The 14,289-nt window shown below is 46.1% G+C and overlaps 1 protein-coding gene across 1 annotated transcript in view; it reads right to left on the bottom strand.

Moving 5' to 3' along the window:
• Window positions 1-10,430: 10,430 nt before the first annotated feature.
• Shank2 (SH3 and multiple ankyrin repeat domains 2) overlaps window positions 10,431-14,289 on the bottom strand; it is a 420,233-nt gene continuing 416,374 nt past the window's right edge. Inside the window, exon 24 of the mRNA XM_051193484.1 lies at window positions 10,431-12,451. Within this exon, the coding sequence (XP_051049441.1) occupies window positions 11,881-12,451 (571 nt within the window). The 3' untranslated portion in view covers window positions 10,431-11,880. The remainder of the gene's footprint in view (window positions 12,452-14,289) is intronic.

Here is a 14,289-nt window from a genome sequence, read left to right as displayed (position 1 = left end):
CTTTCTTTCCCCAAGCCCTCTATGTTAGCATCCAGACACATCTTGACCCTGCCCACTGGGGACCTGGTAGAGTGCATCACCCCTGTGTACTTGGCAAGCAGTGGCAAGCAGTACCCTGGCTCTACACAGCCACAAAAGGTCTCTTTAAGAGACAAGCTCTGGTTAGAGGCAAGCATCCCAGCCCAGGAATGGCAGAGGTGAACGAGCAACCGGAAGCATTGACAGTAGCAGCTCCCAGAAGCTATCGTAAGAAGTTGCTCTGGTAAAGAGCACCTGTGCTCCAGCCAGCATCCAGTGCCATTCTCTATACTCAGTACCCTGCTACATCAGCTACCACCAGAGCCTCAGCCCTACCTGGAGGATCTGTCATGGGAGGCTCTGCCCTGTCTGCACCTGAAGGAGTGGTCATCGGAGCCTATACTAATTGGAGGAAGAAATGGGCAGACAACGGTGCAAGAATACCATCAGCAACATAAAGAGCAATATGGCACCACCAGAAACTAGTAGTGGTTCCACAACAGCAAGACCTGAACATCCCAATTACAGATGAAGCAGAACAAAATTACCTTAAAAATAGCTTTATGAAGATGATTTCGGCTCTTAAAGAGGAAATGAAAAATTCCCTTAAAGAAATGGAGGAAAAGACAAAAAATTGGAAGAAATCAACAAATCCCTTAAAGAAAACCAAGAAAAAGCAATCAAACAGGTGAAGGAAATGGTTCAAGACTTGCATTGAAATAGAGGAAATAAAGAAAACTGAGGGAACTCTAGAAATGGAAAATCTGTAGTCAATAATTAGGATCAACAGATGCAAGCATAAACAATAGAATACAAGAGAAGGAAGAGAAAAGGAAATAGATTCATCAGTCAAAGAAAATGTTAAATCCAACAAATTCTTAACACAAAATATCTAGGAAATCTAGGACACCATGACAAGACCAAACCTAAGAATTATAAGGAAATGTACAGCTCAAAGGCACAGAAAATATATTCAACAAAATCATAGAAGAAAATTTTCCCAACCTAAAGAAGGACATGGCTGTGAAAGTACAAGAAGCCCACAGAACACCAGATAGACAAGAAAAAAAAAAAAAGACCCCTTGCCACATAATTCTCAAAACACTAAACATACAGAGTAAAGAAGAATATTAAGAGCTGCAAAAGGCCAACTAACATAAAGGCAGACCTATCGGAATTACACCTGACTTCTCAGTAGAAACAAAGCGAGAAGGTCCTGTTCAGGTGTTATACAGATACTAAGAGACCACGGATGCCAGCCCAAACTACTATACCCATCAAAGGAGAGCTAATACCAATACTCCTCAAATTGTTCCACATAATAGAAACAGAAGGAACCTGCCAAACTTTTTACGAGGCTACAATTACTCTGATACCCAAACCACACAAAGACACAACTAAGAAAGAGAATTACAGACCAATTCCCCTCATGAACATGAATACAAAAGTACTCAAACTGAATCCATCTGAAGTAGATAACTGGTTTATGGCACAAGATTCATGGGACTGGTTCAAATATAGATTAGTATAATTTTATTCGGGAAGAAGTCACGTACACAACAATGCTGATGACTGCTGCAAGTCCCTGCTCCAAGGATCCATGCCAGCTGCCTTCTATGACCCGATTGGGAGCAAGAGAAAGAACTGGGGTCTGGGGCCCCAGACTTAGCCTCCCACAGGTCACGTCCACACCCCAGTGAGCATGGTCATTGCAACAGGTGCAGGCAGGGTGGATATCTCACTACAATTCCCCTTTTAGTGTAAAGGAAAGATTTAGGCTTGATACAAAACTATATACAAAGACAGTAAATATCAAGTATGCTCTAGGAAAAGTAAAAGTAAGAACATATACACTTAAACCCTATTGCAGTGAAGCTACAAGAGCAAAATGGGGAGAACTACTATCCAGTCCTAGGGTAAAGGCATAACAGAGATTACTATAGAGTTGTCCTAAACTGGAAAGTTTAAGTCTTGTACCTAATATTTCTATCTAGGAAGAGAGAACAATAATTGTGACAGTCTTCAACCTCATCTTCAACCTCATCAAAGACCAGAGAAGAAAGATAACAATACTAGGGTAGGCAGGAAGTGCAGGCGAGCAGCTGTTCTAAAAGGTGCAGTGAAGACAAAAACAGCAGGCTACCTGGACAGTCACCTAAAGTCTTAACATCAGGGCAAATAGCTTTGGCTAAGTCCTAGAGTATCTGACTGAACAACACAGAAGAAAGGAGGTCGAAAGGTTGTCTTATCCTGACTTGGCAAGTTTCAGCAGTCTTCTATGTTTATTTCCTGCAAGCACAGTAGGACAGCATGTCCAAAGTCAGCGGGTGAGGTGGGGGGCAGTTCTTTGCCCAAGAGGCCATTCACAGAGGAGAGAACGGACTCCAGAAGGAGTGACATCGGTGCCCAACATATTCTCGGGAATAGCTTGGTGCTGTCAGGAGCAAATGTGTCTCATGCCAATGGGGTACTAATATTGAAACATTTAAATGCCATATTCTGCAGGTCTATGAAGTGTTTGAAGATCAAAATCTGTTTGACTAATCTCATAGGTATAAGAAATATGGATGAAAATATCTCTAATTCTTGAGGACCTAGTTGTACAATGGCTAAAGCTTCCCAAAATAATTTAGCAAGGACAGGGACTTAAAAAACCTGTAACTATATACATATATATCTTTCTCACAGAGATAGAGCTGAAATGTCTTGTCTAGAGGTAGAACTGTAAAGTGCAAAATGAGAAAATATCCTAAGTTGTATCAATATACAAAATATATATACATCCAGATGGTTTTATATTTGTGTGCAAGACTTATTGTAAACAGAAAGAAGACCCTAAACAGTCAATATACACGAATCTAACAATTTAAGTTATCAAGGATCTAGCAATTTAAGTTATCTATAGCTAACAGTTGCTAAAGGTAGTACACTGGAAATTATGTACATCTACCTATATCCCATCCTAACCATACCCTTCCCAAGCATACCCTATACTTATATAAAAGAGATACCCAAGTCTGAACATCAACTTCCATACCCAACTCTAAGCAAATAAAAACCAACCCTATGCAGGTGTATATTATCCCTTAATGGCAACAGTAGGACAGGGGGCATTGCTTTTTTAGGATTACTTCCTGCTCAAATGGGATGATGATGACTATATGGGATCCTGTAGGGGAAAAAAATTAAGACAACAAAATTTGTAGTCTCTGTGTGGCAGTAAATGCTTGACTGATGTTCTTATCTGAGGCTTTGGCCAGGGTGTAATAAGGTGTACCATCTCTACTAGCTAGTTTGGAGTTGTCTAGAGCATTATAGTCCCAAACCAGTTTTAGGGTGATTTTTGTAGTCCAGATGCATCAAGTTGAATCAAGTGGAATCGATGAAGTGGTGTCCCATCTTCTTTTTGGAGAGTTCAAAGATTTCTGTTAGGAATTGTTATTATTCCTTGTGGAAAACTTAAACAATATCAACACAGAAATTTCAACTTTTATAGGTATCTATACTGGGAAAGGCAACAGTAAGAATGAAAATAAGTATGAGGGAAATTAGGATTTCAGAGAGAAAAGCAAGTTTAGACAAATGACAGTCCCTAGATTTTGTTTTCTTCTGTCTTAAACCAATTGGCTTCTTGATATAAGACAGAAACTCTGAATTTTATTTTAACAACATGCTTGAACTTAGAGGAAGAAAACCAAATCCAGATCCAAAGCCAGCATTGGTTTACATGAATTGGGACTAAAAGAGTACTAGGAAGTAATGAGAAATAGATTTTTTTAATAGAAATGGTTCACCAGAATTAGATATTGGTAACATATGTCACTACACATATCAGAAAAATCATCCACCATGACTTCATCCCAGAGATGCAGGGATGGTTCAACATACGAAAATCTATTGATGTAATCCATAATATAAACAAATTGAAAGAAAAAAAACACATGATCATCTTATTAGATGGTGTAAAGCCTTTTTAAAAATCCAACACCCCTTCATGACAAAGGTCTTGGAAAGATCAGGGGCATACTTAAACATAATAAAGGTAATAGATAGTAAGTCAACAGCCAACATCAAATGGAGAGGAACTCAATGTGATTCCGCTAAAATCAGGAATAAAACAAGGCTGTCCACTCTGTCCATATCTTTTCAATATAGTACTTGAAGTTTTAGCTAGAGCAATAAGACAACAAAAGGAGACCAAGGGGATACAAATTGGAAAAAAAGTCAAACTTTTGCTATTTGCTGATGATATGACAGTATTTGTAAGTAATCCTCAAAATTCTACCAGAGAACTCTTACAGCTGATAAACAGCTTCAGCAATGTATCAGGATACAATATTAACTCAAAAGAAAAATCAGGGAGAAGTTTCAAGATGTAGGACCAACAGGGTAGACACTGGCCCCTCTCTCTGTGAGGCACAACTGCCTCTGGCAATACCACCTGCATCAGAAAGGAAGATGGACATCAAAGAAATGTGTTATGAAATTTGCTTTCATTATGGCAAGACTAGCCATTTGGGCAAGATACTGCTCTTGTCTGGACTGTTTGACTTTATGCTGTATAAACTGGACATGCAGGACCCACAGGAAAGTGACTGCCGATACAAGATGGACATTTGCTTCTTCATGGAAGAGTCTGCCAGACAGTCTGCAGGACACAGAGAAAAGTTACTGACAAACTGCCAGCACAGGTGGAACAGTTTAAAGTTTCCTGCTTTGCTGAAGAATCTGCCAGACACACTATGACCCGTAGGCTGAAGATGGAACATTATAGAAGAACTTCGGGTGACTGACCAGGCAGTGAGTTGTCTCTGTCATTTCTAGAGTTTATATTCTATCCTTCTGTGGTCTTTGATGGAGTTGAAGACAGATAGTTATGGTTATAGTTTTCCTTAGTTAGGATTAAAGATAAGTTACATATAGGACTTTAGACTCACAAAGATAGGATAGATAATAAATTTTGTCTTTAAATCTTGCTAAATGTTAATGGACTAAATATTGTTAACTGTGACTCTTACTTGATAACTGTTGTGTGATATATTTTGCTATGTTAAGGTTAAAACCCTTCTTTTTATTTTAGACAGAAAAGAGGAGATGATGGGAGATGCTATTCTGTAAATATGTTTCTCTTATTGGTTGATAAATAAAGCACTGTTGGCCAATAGGAAAGAAAGATAGGAGGGACAAGGAAACAAGGAGGAAAGAGGAAGTAGTAGGGAGGAGTCAGCATGTAGAGACCGAAGAGAACGGAGGTTTCGGCCCCACTCTCCGGTAAGATGAGACCACATGGAAATACTTACATTAATAGAAATGGGTTAATAATTAAGACAGAGCTAGCCGATAAGAAACAAGTAACTGGCCAACAGCATTATATCAAATACAGAGTCTCAGTGTGTTATTTGGGGCTGGTGCCACAGTGGGTCCAGGCTGGCAGGAAAAACCTTACTCCTTACAGACATCTAGATGTCTGAGCCTCCGTTCCCTCATCTGTAAAAGGGACATCACCTTGGCAATGGTGCTCAGGAAACTGGCGAGCATTAAAGTCAGTGCCACATATAGTCAGTGTGACCTCCACATTCAGGTCCTCTATCTGAGGGTTAGGGCTCCTGTGTATGGCAATCTTGACCACAGGTAAGGAGGTTAAGGTGATCTATTTGTGATCCCAATCTCCCTTTCCTCTCTATGAGTTGACTGAATGGGCTGTCCTGGCATGCATTAGCGACTAGGGAAAGTGATAGAGAGAGGACACGACTCTGTCATCAGTTGTAGATTCTGACCAAGTGGCACCTGTGACTTCTCACCTCCAGCTCAGCCTGACCAGGGAGGTTGCACAGTAAACTGGACTGCTCCTCTTCATGGCCTCAGCAGGACTTGGTTCCACACCGGGACTACAAAGTGTCCTACCTCATAGTTGGCATTTGCTCCAGGAGGTCGCCCTGCTGTGCCCAGCCTGGACTTCCCTTAAGTTAATGCCTTCCTTACACCATGTGACCCCACACTTCCTGAGTCCTGGGGTAGAGAACACACTTTTATCATATAGTTCTGGGCACCATCAAAGTGGCTTCATCTCCATGAACACCCAAGGCAGTGGGAGGCTGCCAAGTTAACTCCAGGTTGTGTCCCCAGGGTGCCTAGTCATCTCACCCAGTGGCTGTGGGTAGTGCCCTGTCTCACCTTTGAACTCTCGATCCCAGGGCACATGCTTTATATGGAGGAAATGCTGACGCCAGGAGGTTGTTCCCTCTACACTCCATGATTCAGCATCTAGGATTATTGGAATCTATACAGTCTGAAACTCTATGACCTGTGTGTCCACAGCCAGCTGGCCGGAGAACAGCCCCATGACAGTCTTGGGGTTTGGTGGGAGAATTCTGGGTCTGGGGCACTCCTTGCACCTTTGAGATTCTGTGTGTGTGTGTGTGTGTGCGCGCGCACGTGCGTGCACACGCGCCTGAGAGAGACACAGAGAGAGAGAGAGAGGTAAAGGTAAAGAGAGAGGGGGGTAGGAGAGAGTCACTCAATGGCATGCCACATAGGCATGGTGTGCACCCTGGCTCCACATTAGCAGGCTGAGGAGACATGGCATGTGGGGGTGTCACTCCTCTCTCTGGCTAGAATCCCCTTAGGATCACTATCGTTGTGAGTAGTTCAGACCCAGGGACAGAATGCTCGTTCCCAGTGTGTGCCCCACCCTGGATGAAGGCCACTGAGGGAAGTCTGACACTTTGAACCCTTAGAAACAGCTGACAGTTGCAAGACCAGAATTACACTGACCTACTTCTAATGCCTTCTTTTTTTTCAGTGGAGGATAGCTTGTGCTCTCAGTTATTAAAAATGCAAATATTTGGTGTCTTTTTAAAAGCAAAACATAAACCAAAGGCCACCACTGACCCCGATAAGTATTACTGACCAGCACCACCAGGGGGCATCACAACACAAGCATTGCCCACCCTGAGCACCATGAGAATCCACATCACCCACTAAAACATGGCTTTATTTAAATGAAAATACTGGACGTGATAGAGCAGAGAGCATTTTTAATGGAAAATTAATTGATAACACAATTCTGTTTCAAAGTTCTCTCTCTGTCTCTCTCTTTTTTAAAGCGTAAACGACTGTGTGTGTCCCACAGTCTTCTGATGAGAAAGCCTCCCACACAGGGGCTAGCTTCTCTCAGCGTTCAGTTCTCCAGTAGGGCTTTGTTTCTTTAGGTTGTGCATTGATATGGGCTTCTCAGTTCAGAAGACAAGGCACTAGAACTATTTTTATCAGCTACATTATACATTGAAGATATATTGATCCTCTCATCAAATATACAATTACAGTATGGTTTTATGCAGATTAGTTCAAAACACCCAAGGCACACACTTTGTTTGTTTTTAAATCAATTTTTTCTATTCAGCATTTATTTGAAGGCTCATATTGAAGTTTCGGATTGGCTGTGAACAGAGTTCTAGTAGAAGCCGCGAACAGTGGCTGTTGTGACTTTAAACACAAGCCGACAAAGACTGTGGGCTGCAGACCCATGTCCCAGAGAGCGGGAAGAAACAGCATCATCAGGACAGTGGGGACTTGAAGGGCGAACCACGGGGCTGATAAAATCTGGGGCTGGGTACTGGACGCCACCAGACTCCCCCCAAAGTGGACAGACTGTGTGCCAGTGGCTGTGCGCACCCCCTTCCCCATCCAGGATTTTCCCACCCAGGGCATCTATAGGTGCAGACATGTTGCAGATCCATGGGGAGCAAATGCCTCCGATACAGTTCAAGTAAAGAGAAGGATGGCAGGTAACTGTCCCCGGATGAATGCCAACTTTACCAGGGAGCCTGGGAAAAGTCACAGGACAGAGAAGCTGGGAGGAATGATGGTCTGGGAAGATCTAGTGGGGACTGCAGGGAGCAAGGGACAAAGATGGGGATACGGTGGCTGCTGCTGCTTGGATGAAAGGTGTGTCCAGGGAGAGCCCCTGTTAGGGAAGTCAGGAGGCCAGAGGGGATCAGAGTTTTTCACATGTACTTTCCAGAAGTGCACGGATGGCCCTGGGATCCCGATTCAGCTGTTTGCCAAGGGCCCAGGCTCTCTCTTGCTCTTCTGCCACTCACGAAAGCATCATCTGGTTAGGTCAGCTAGAGAAGCTGCTTGGTCTTCAGCTCCCGTGGCCTCTGGCTAGCCAACAACCCTCAGTGCTGTGAGGATACCTCTGCTCCTGGGAAAGAGGGAGCTGAGCCTGGCTCTGTCTCTGGGATGTCCCTACACCCACCCTGAAACAAAAGGGACATCCAGGCCTAGGGCTCACAGCAGTGGTCACACAAGCACATTTTGACATGTTACACAATTCTGAAATAAAATACAAAGTTTCTACTTAGACAGTGAGGGTACTTGAGGAAATGGGCCTGAGGTGAAGTGGCTGAAGAAAAGATGCCACCCTTTCACCTTGTCCAGGTAAAGCTGACTAAGGTGTAGATAGAAAACACCCTACATCAGATGGCAAGCTTGATAGCTCTGAGGGAGTCAGTTCCACCTTCCCCTTTGTAATCAGAACCACAACCTTATTGCAAGAGTATATTTATTTTTTTACAGTAATTTTGGTTGCCATACAAGAGATCGAAGGATTTTGGGGGGGAAAAGTGCAAAGTACAGGAACTTTCTCTCTCTCTCTCCCTCTCTCTCTTTCTCTAAATAAAGTCTAAAAAGAAAAAGAGCACAAAATTAACAGCAACAAAGATAATGTGACATGTGTTGTCACACACAAACTATAGTGTGAAACATGTTAGTATTTAAAACCCAAAATTGCTAATGGGAGAAAAAAAATATTTGTGGCCCCCCCACCCGCACACACACAAAAAAAGTCATTGCCAGGTCAGCTGGGAAATGTTTGCTTTTTCAATAACTCAGGAAAAAAAAGTCACCATTTTATTAACTAAAGTATCACAAATATTTCTTATGTCGAGTTTCAGCATGTCAGCAGTCACATTGAGTTATTTTTAATTGTATGAATTAAATCTAAAATGCGCACGGACACCCCAGAGTAGGGATCCTGTTGGGTATACACAATTTACAGCTTGAGAGATTTTGGTTTTGTATACACAATATTACAGAAACTAGGCATGTAAATTTATGCAGTTATTTAAATTACAGTATATAACAAAAGTTGATCTTAAAACCTGGAATAGTGGTCACATGGTCCTTATGAGCAGTTTAACATCTGATTCACCACTGAAGAGGCCTGGTTCTGGCATATTCCAAGTGGGGAGAATGACGGGTGGCAATTTCGGTGAGGGACTATTGCTTTCTTAGCAACATTAACTATTGGAGATAGAGAGCCAGTCATCTAGGCAAATGTGTGTGTTTGGGTGGTTAGGGGTGGGTTCTGATAGGCTGGGCTGTGTTTCTGTGACCAGATGCTCCAAAGCAAAGCTGGCCTATCAGTTCCCGAGGCTGGCAGTCAGCTTGCTTCTGCTTGGTGGCATGTGGTGTGAAGTCTAAGGAAGGCAGTCGCAGCCTGTCACCCGCTGTCAAAGTTCAGCGGGCCCCAAGCCACCAGGTCTCCTGCCTGGCATCTGCCTGGCACTGAGCACAGAGGTAATGCCAACCGGAGGCAAAGGAAAGGAGCCCAGTGACATGGCACACTGAGGGGACTTCGAAGAACCACCCAATGGAAGACAAATTAATGGCGGGGCCTCATTTTTCCACCCTCTGAATTCTCTGCTGGCTACCCGCAGTGTCTGGATTTGCAGTGTCCCTGGGGTATTACTCACTCTTTCACCTTGCTGTGGGAAAATGACAGGACCCAGAGCAAGGTGCTCAACAGTCACCTGGTACCAGTTGATTGGATCATTCACAAATTGGGGTTGACCTGCAAAGGGTTTTGGGAACAGAGTAAGATTTGAAGTCTTGGTCTCAAGGGGTGTGGTGCGTATATTCTTGAGGGTGGTGTGTGCGTGAATGCGTGTGTGTGTGTGTGTGTGTGTGTGTGTGTGTGTGTAAGTGTGCATGTGTGTGCATTGTTTCTTGAGAAATGGCCACATTGTGAATTCTAATCCTTTTTGAAGAAATAATTGCCCTTCAGTGATGAAGCTGTGGCAAGACAGGAAAATGACCCAATGTTGCAGGTTCCAATGTGTTCAGGGAAGGATGAGTTTTAGAACGTTGTTTGTGTGATTGTCCCAAGGAAATGGTGTTATTAAACCACAAACCTCTTTCTTTTTTAGCTTTCCAGCACTAGGTGGCACAGAGGCTGCCCAGTAGACCAGCCACTTTTTTCTTAAAATATTGTGCTTATGAACTATCTGTACACATATTTAAACTTGCAGTAAAGAAAGAGATTTTTTAAAAAAAAGTTAAATTGTATGTGTTCATTCTAGAGCTGTTCCAGGCCTCATCAGACATGTGGTTGTGAGAGTAAGTGAAGAAAAAAAAAAAAGAATTATGTTTTATAATTAGAGATGGGCTGGGCTAGTTCTGAAATAATAAAACCGTAACCTGACATTCACGTCTCCTCTGAGTGCGGGGGAGAGGGGGATTTGGGAGCCTAGTTGGCTGTATGGTGGCTGTGTGCAGTCGGTGACCTCCCTGGGACATTAGAGGTATTGTTTCAGGAGGGAGAGATCTGGGGACAAGAAGGGCAGGCTCAGGCAGTGGGGCCTGAGGTGAGGCTTGGTCCAGGATGCTCCCTGCCTTCCTTTCCACACACACCTACACTTTGCCACAGCCTGTGCCCCACTTTCTGTCCACCAGGTCCTGACCACGGGCTTCTCTGAGACCCAGACTTACAGTTAAGACAAGCTGGTGGGATTCCCGCTATCTGAGAGAAGGGAGAAAGGCCCCTGAGTTCCACCTTTTTTTGGCCTCTGAGAGCCAAAGGGCTCCCTCAGCAGGATGCTCACCCATGGCCTGGTGTGGATGGAAGGCATGGTATCCCATCCTCTCCCAGGGAGGACCACAGCTTCCCTGGACAGCCATGCTTACCACAAGCCTTGGGTCTTCTTGTCCTTGTCAGACCTCTGTGGAGCTCAACAGACATCCAATTAAAGTAAATTCGAGAGCCCCCGCCTTTCCCTCCTGGATAGATGCTGCTCCGGGCAGACACCTGCTCTTGTCCTGGAGGAGGCTGTGGGCTTGGACAGCCACACACTGGTTGGCTCTGCGGCCAGGCCTCCCTCCTCCTCAGGATCGTGACTTTGTGCTTTGACTAACTCCGTGTGACTTCGGTTTGGCCACCCTGGAATTAAATGCTAACCGGTTTGCAGAAATAAAGAAAGCAAGTTAAGCAAGCTGGGCACGATCCTGTCCACACAGCCACCACTGCCAAGGACCTTGGGGCCAAAGAAGCTCAGATGCACAGGAGTCGGACAAAGAGGCGGATGGGACGGCATTTCTCTACCGTCTGGCTCAGGCAGGGCTCCACCTGGAGCTGCTCACTGAGAGCCAAACACAGGGGAGGGACAAGAGCCAGTGAGCCCACCCAGAGGCCACAGGCCTGAAGAAGGCTGTGTTCTGGGGCTGGATGGTGAGAGCTGCCCAGAAGGCAGATGAGGGAGGCCTCAGGAGGTATCTGGAGTACACTGGTACCTGCCACAGGAGGAGAGGGTCCCACATGCCATCGATGGGAGCCTTTGGGACCATGACAGAAAACCCCCTTACCATCCCTTTGGAAGCCGCCCAAGAAATCTGCATGGAGAGCTGGGTTTTGGGGCCCTGGTTTGGCCACACCAAGGACACCCACAGCACTTCTTTGGGCACCCAGAGACAAACCCATGGACTGAGAGGTGCTCTTAGCCTCTGCTTGGCCACCACACATTTCAACAAAAGCCCATCTCTACTTATAACAAAGGAGTCTGTGAAGGCCCAGGGCAGCCACCCTTATCTGTCCAGCAGCTGTTTCAAAGCCCTTTCTATGTTCATCCTATGCCCAACTCGAGTCACCCCCAGATCTATCAAGTCTTCCTTCTGGAGGTTTGGCAGGTGGCTGCCGTCAATCTCATTGTCCATGAAGGTCTCCTTATGTTCACCCAAGTTCAGACTTTCCAGCCAGTCTGCCACATCTGGTTTCGTCCACAGGTGGACAGGCTTAGTTGTAAAAGGCTTATTTGAGATTGGCTGTTGCAGTATTGAAGGAGATGGTGACCTGCTGCGTCCTGCTGGGTTCAAGCCAAAGAGTTCCCCTGCAGGGGACTGGCTCGGAAGGCTAAAGACATCTGAGAGTGTGGGGGAGGGAGAGGCTGCGGCAGCAGACGGAGGGGTGGGTAGAATCTCTTTGTTCAACTCTGTTGGTGAGACCACAGGGCTTGGGGCACGTCTGGGTCCTGAGGTCCTGCTTTCATAGTCAGGGGGCCGGTTCTGCAGGGTGATGGGCTGGGAGGTGCCAGGGCGGACAGTGAAGGTGACCGTCGTGCTCCGTGTTCCTGAGACTGTGCTCATGACCTCCGGGCTTCTGAAACAGCAATGACAGAGAAGAACGTCACTTCCAGGTCATTGAGGGTTGTAGGAAGGGAGGGGGAGGCACCCACACCACGGCAGAGGGTCTGCACTGGCAGTGACGCTGACTGCCATGCCAGTCAGAAGGGTATGGGTGGAGCAGGAGGGACAGCATCACAGCAAGCCAGCCACTCACCTGGGCCAGGCCGGGAGGAACCTGGAGGGACCCCCTGTGCAGGCCAGAATGAGCAATGTACACCTTCAGAGGACCCAGCAACCTGCCAGGGCTCTGCTTATGGGTTAAAGTCCTTGGGTTTTGAACTTCCACTGCTTTAGAAGGGCCACGCAGACATGTGGGGTTGGAAGAAATTTTCTTGGGTGCTGATAGTGTGTCCTGTGATATGTTCTGCAGGGGGTCTGCTTCCCAAGGACACCCCCCTCCCACAGTTTCCTTGCAGGCCTCGGGGTATGCTGTTGCACTCCCTCCAGGGGAAGACTTTTTCCCAATGGTAGCCATAGGTGTACTTCTTGCCCTGGGTGAATGAGGTCCTCAGAACGGAGGGGCAGGCTCAACTCTCCCAGAGCCTACCTCCTCAGGCCCAGGGGTATATGACTTCCATTGGGATGAGGTCCTACTGTGTGCCCAGGGAGTTCTTGTCCTCATTCACCTATCTGGAAGTGGTTGCTTTATGAAATGTGTTCCCTAGACAAGTTGGGCAGCCCCCCTAAAAACTTTCTGGCCACACACCCAGAAAGGTGAAGCCTCCCTCCAAGGCCTGCTTCTTGCCCTGCTGTCTCCAAACTGAACCCTTGGGACTACAGATACCATCAAGGTGAAAACAGATGCATCTCATGACCTGGGCTTGTGGACACTCCACACCCCTCTCATTTCTGGAAAGGTCCATTCTGCCACAGGCACAACCTAGACTGATGTGGCTCAGAGTTTAGCCCACACACCTACATGTCCTGTGGAAACAGGTAGGAATTGAGGGCTCCCAAGTCCACGTTATAATTGTCAGGGTGGGGCTTCCGGGTGTGATATCACAGTTTCTGCTGGAGCTAAACTCCTTCTAGTGTCGGTACACTGAACTTTGGGGGCCTCTTACTGAAGCCCCCTACAGGGCTCAGAGAGGCTAACTGACCAGGACCTCCTCAGAACATAAGAGAGGGGTGAGAGTCTGAGGCGACCTACCATGGTCCCCGAACCTCACTCTGCCTCCCTTACCCTTGGGCACTGTTTTCTTTGCTAGCTGTGTGTCTGTGTGAAGCCACTAGCTGGTCACCCAGGCCCCTCTTTGTCCTGGGAAACACCCCTGCTAGGGTTAGTAGTGACAATCTCAAATATAGGATATTACAGAGGGAGAAAGGTGTCGGTTCCATGGGCCATGACTCTGCTGTGGATGTGTGGACTGATGTCCCAGAGCATCAGATCTTCAGCAATGGCTTCTGGGAGCTGGAGGTACATGTGGAGCAGGCCCCAGAGTGCTCCCCCACCAAAGTTTGCTCACACAGCCTGGTGACCGGTTGTACCTGTAGACAGGTCGTCCCAGTGGGCCTGACACAGTCCATGGGGTGAAGACCCTGAAGCCCATCTGGGCCTTGCAACTTTCAGGGGACCCTGAGCTTTCAGTTTTAGGTACCCATGGAGAGGTGGGCCAGGGGCATGGTAAGGGTCTATGGAATCTGCCATGTCCCCCTCCGATTTTCAGGTTGTAGTGTGAGCCACTCCAGGTCCAGCTTATGCAAGCATCACATGGCTCAGGTCTCTTTGCAATGTGTGTGTGTGTGTGTGTGTGTGTGTGTGTGTGTGTCATTTCCAGCATATGGCACTTCCCTATACAGACGTGAGGCTCT

Source organism: Phodopus roborovskii, unplaced genomic scaffold (genome assembly GCF_943737965.1).
Source record: "Phodopus roborovskii unplaced genomic scaffold, PHOROB, whole genome shotgun sequence".
Classification (NCBI taxonomy): domain Eukaryota; kingdom Metazoa; phylum Chordata; class Mammalia; order Rodentia; family Cricetidae; genus Phodopus; species Phodopus roborovskii.
Note: the sequence above shows the minus strand (reverse complement) of the source record. Positions and strands in the feature narration are given on the sequence as shown.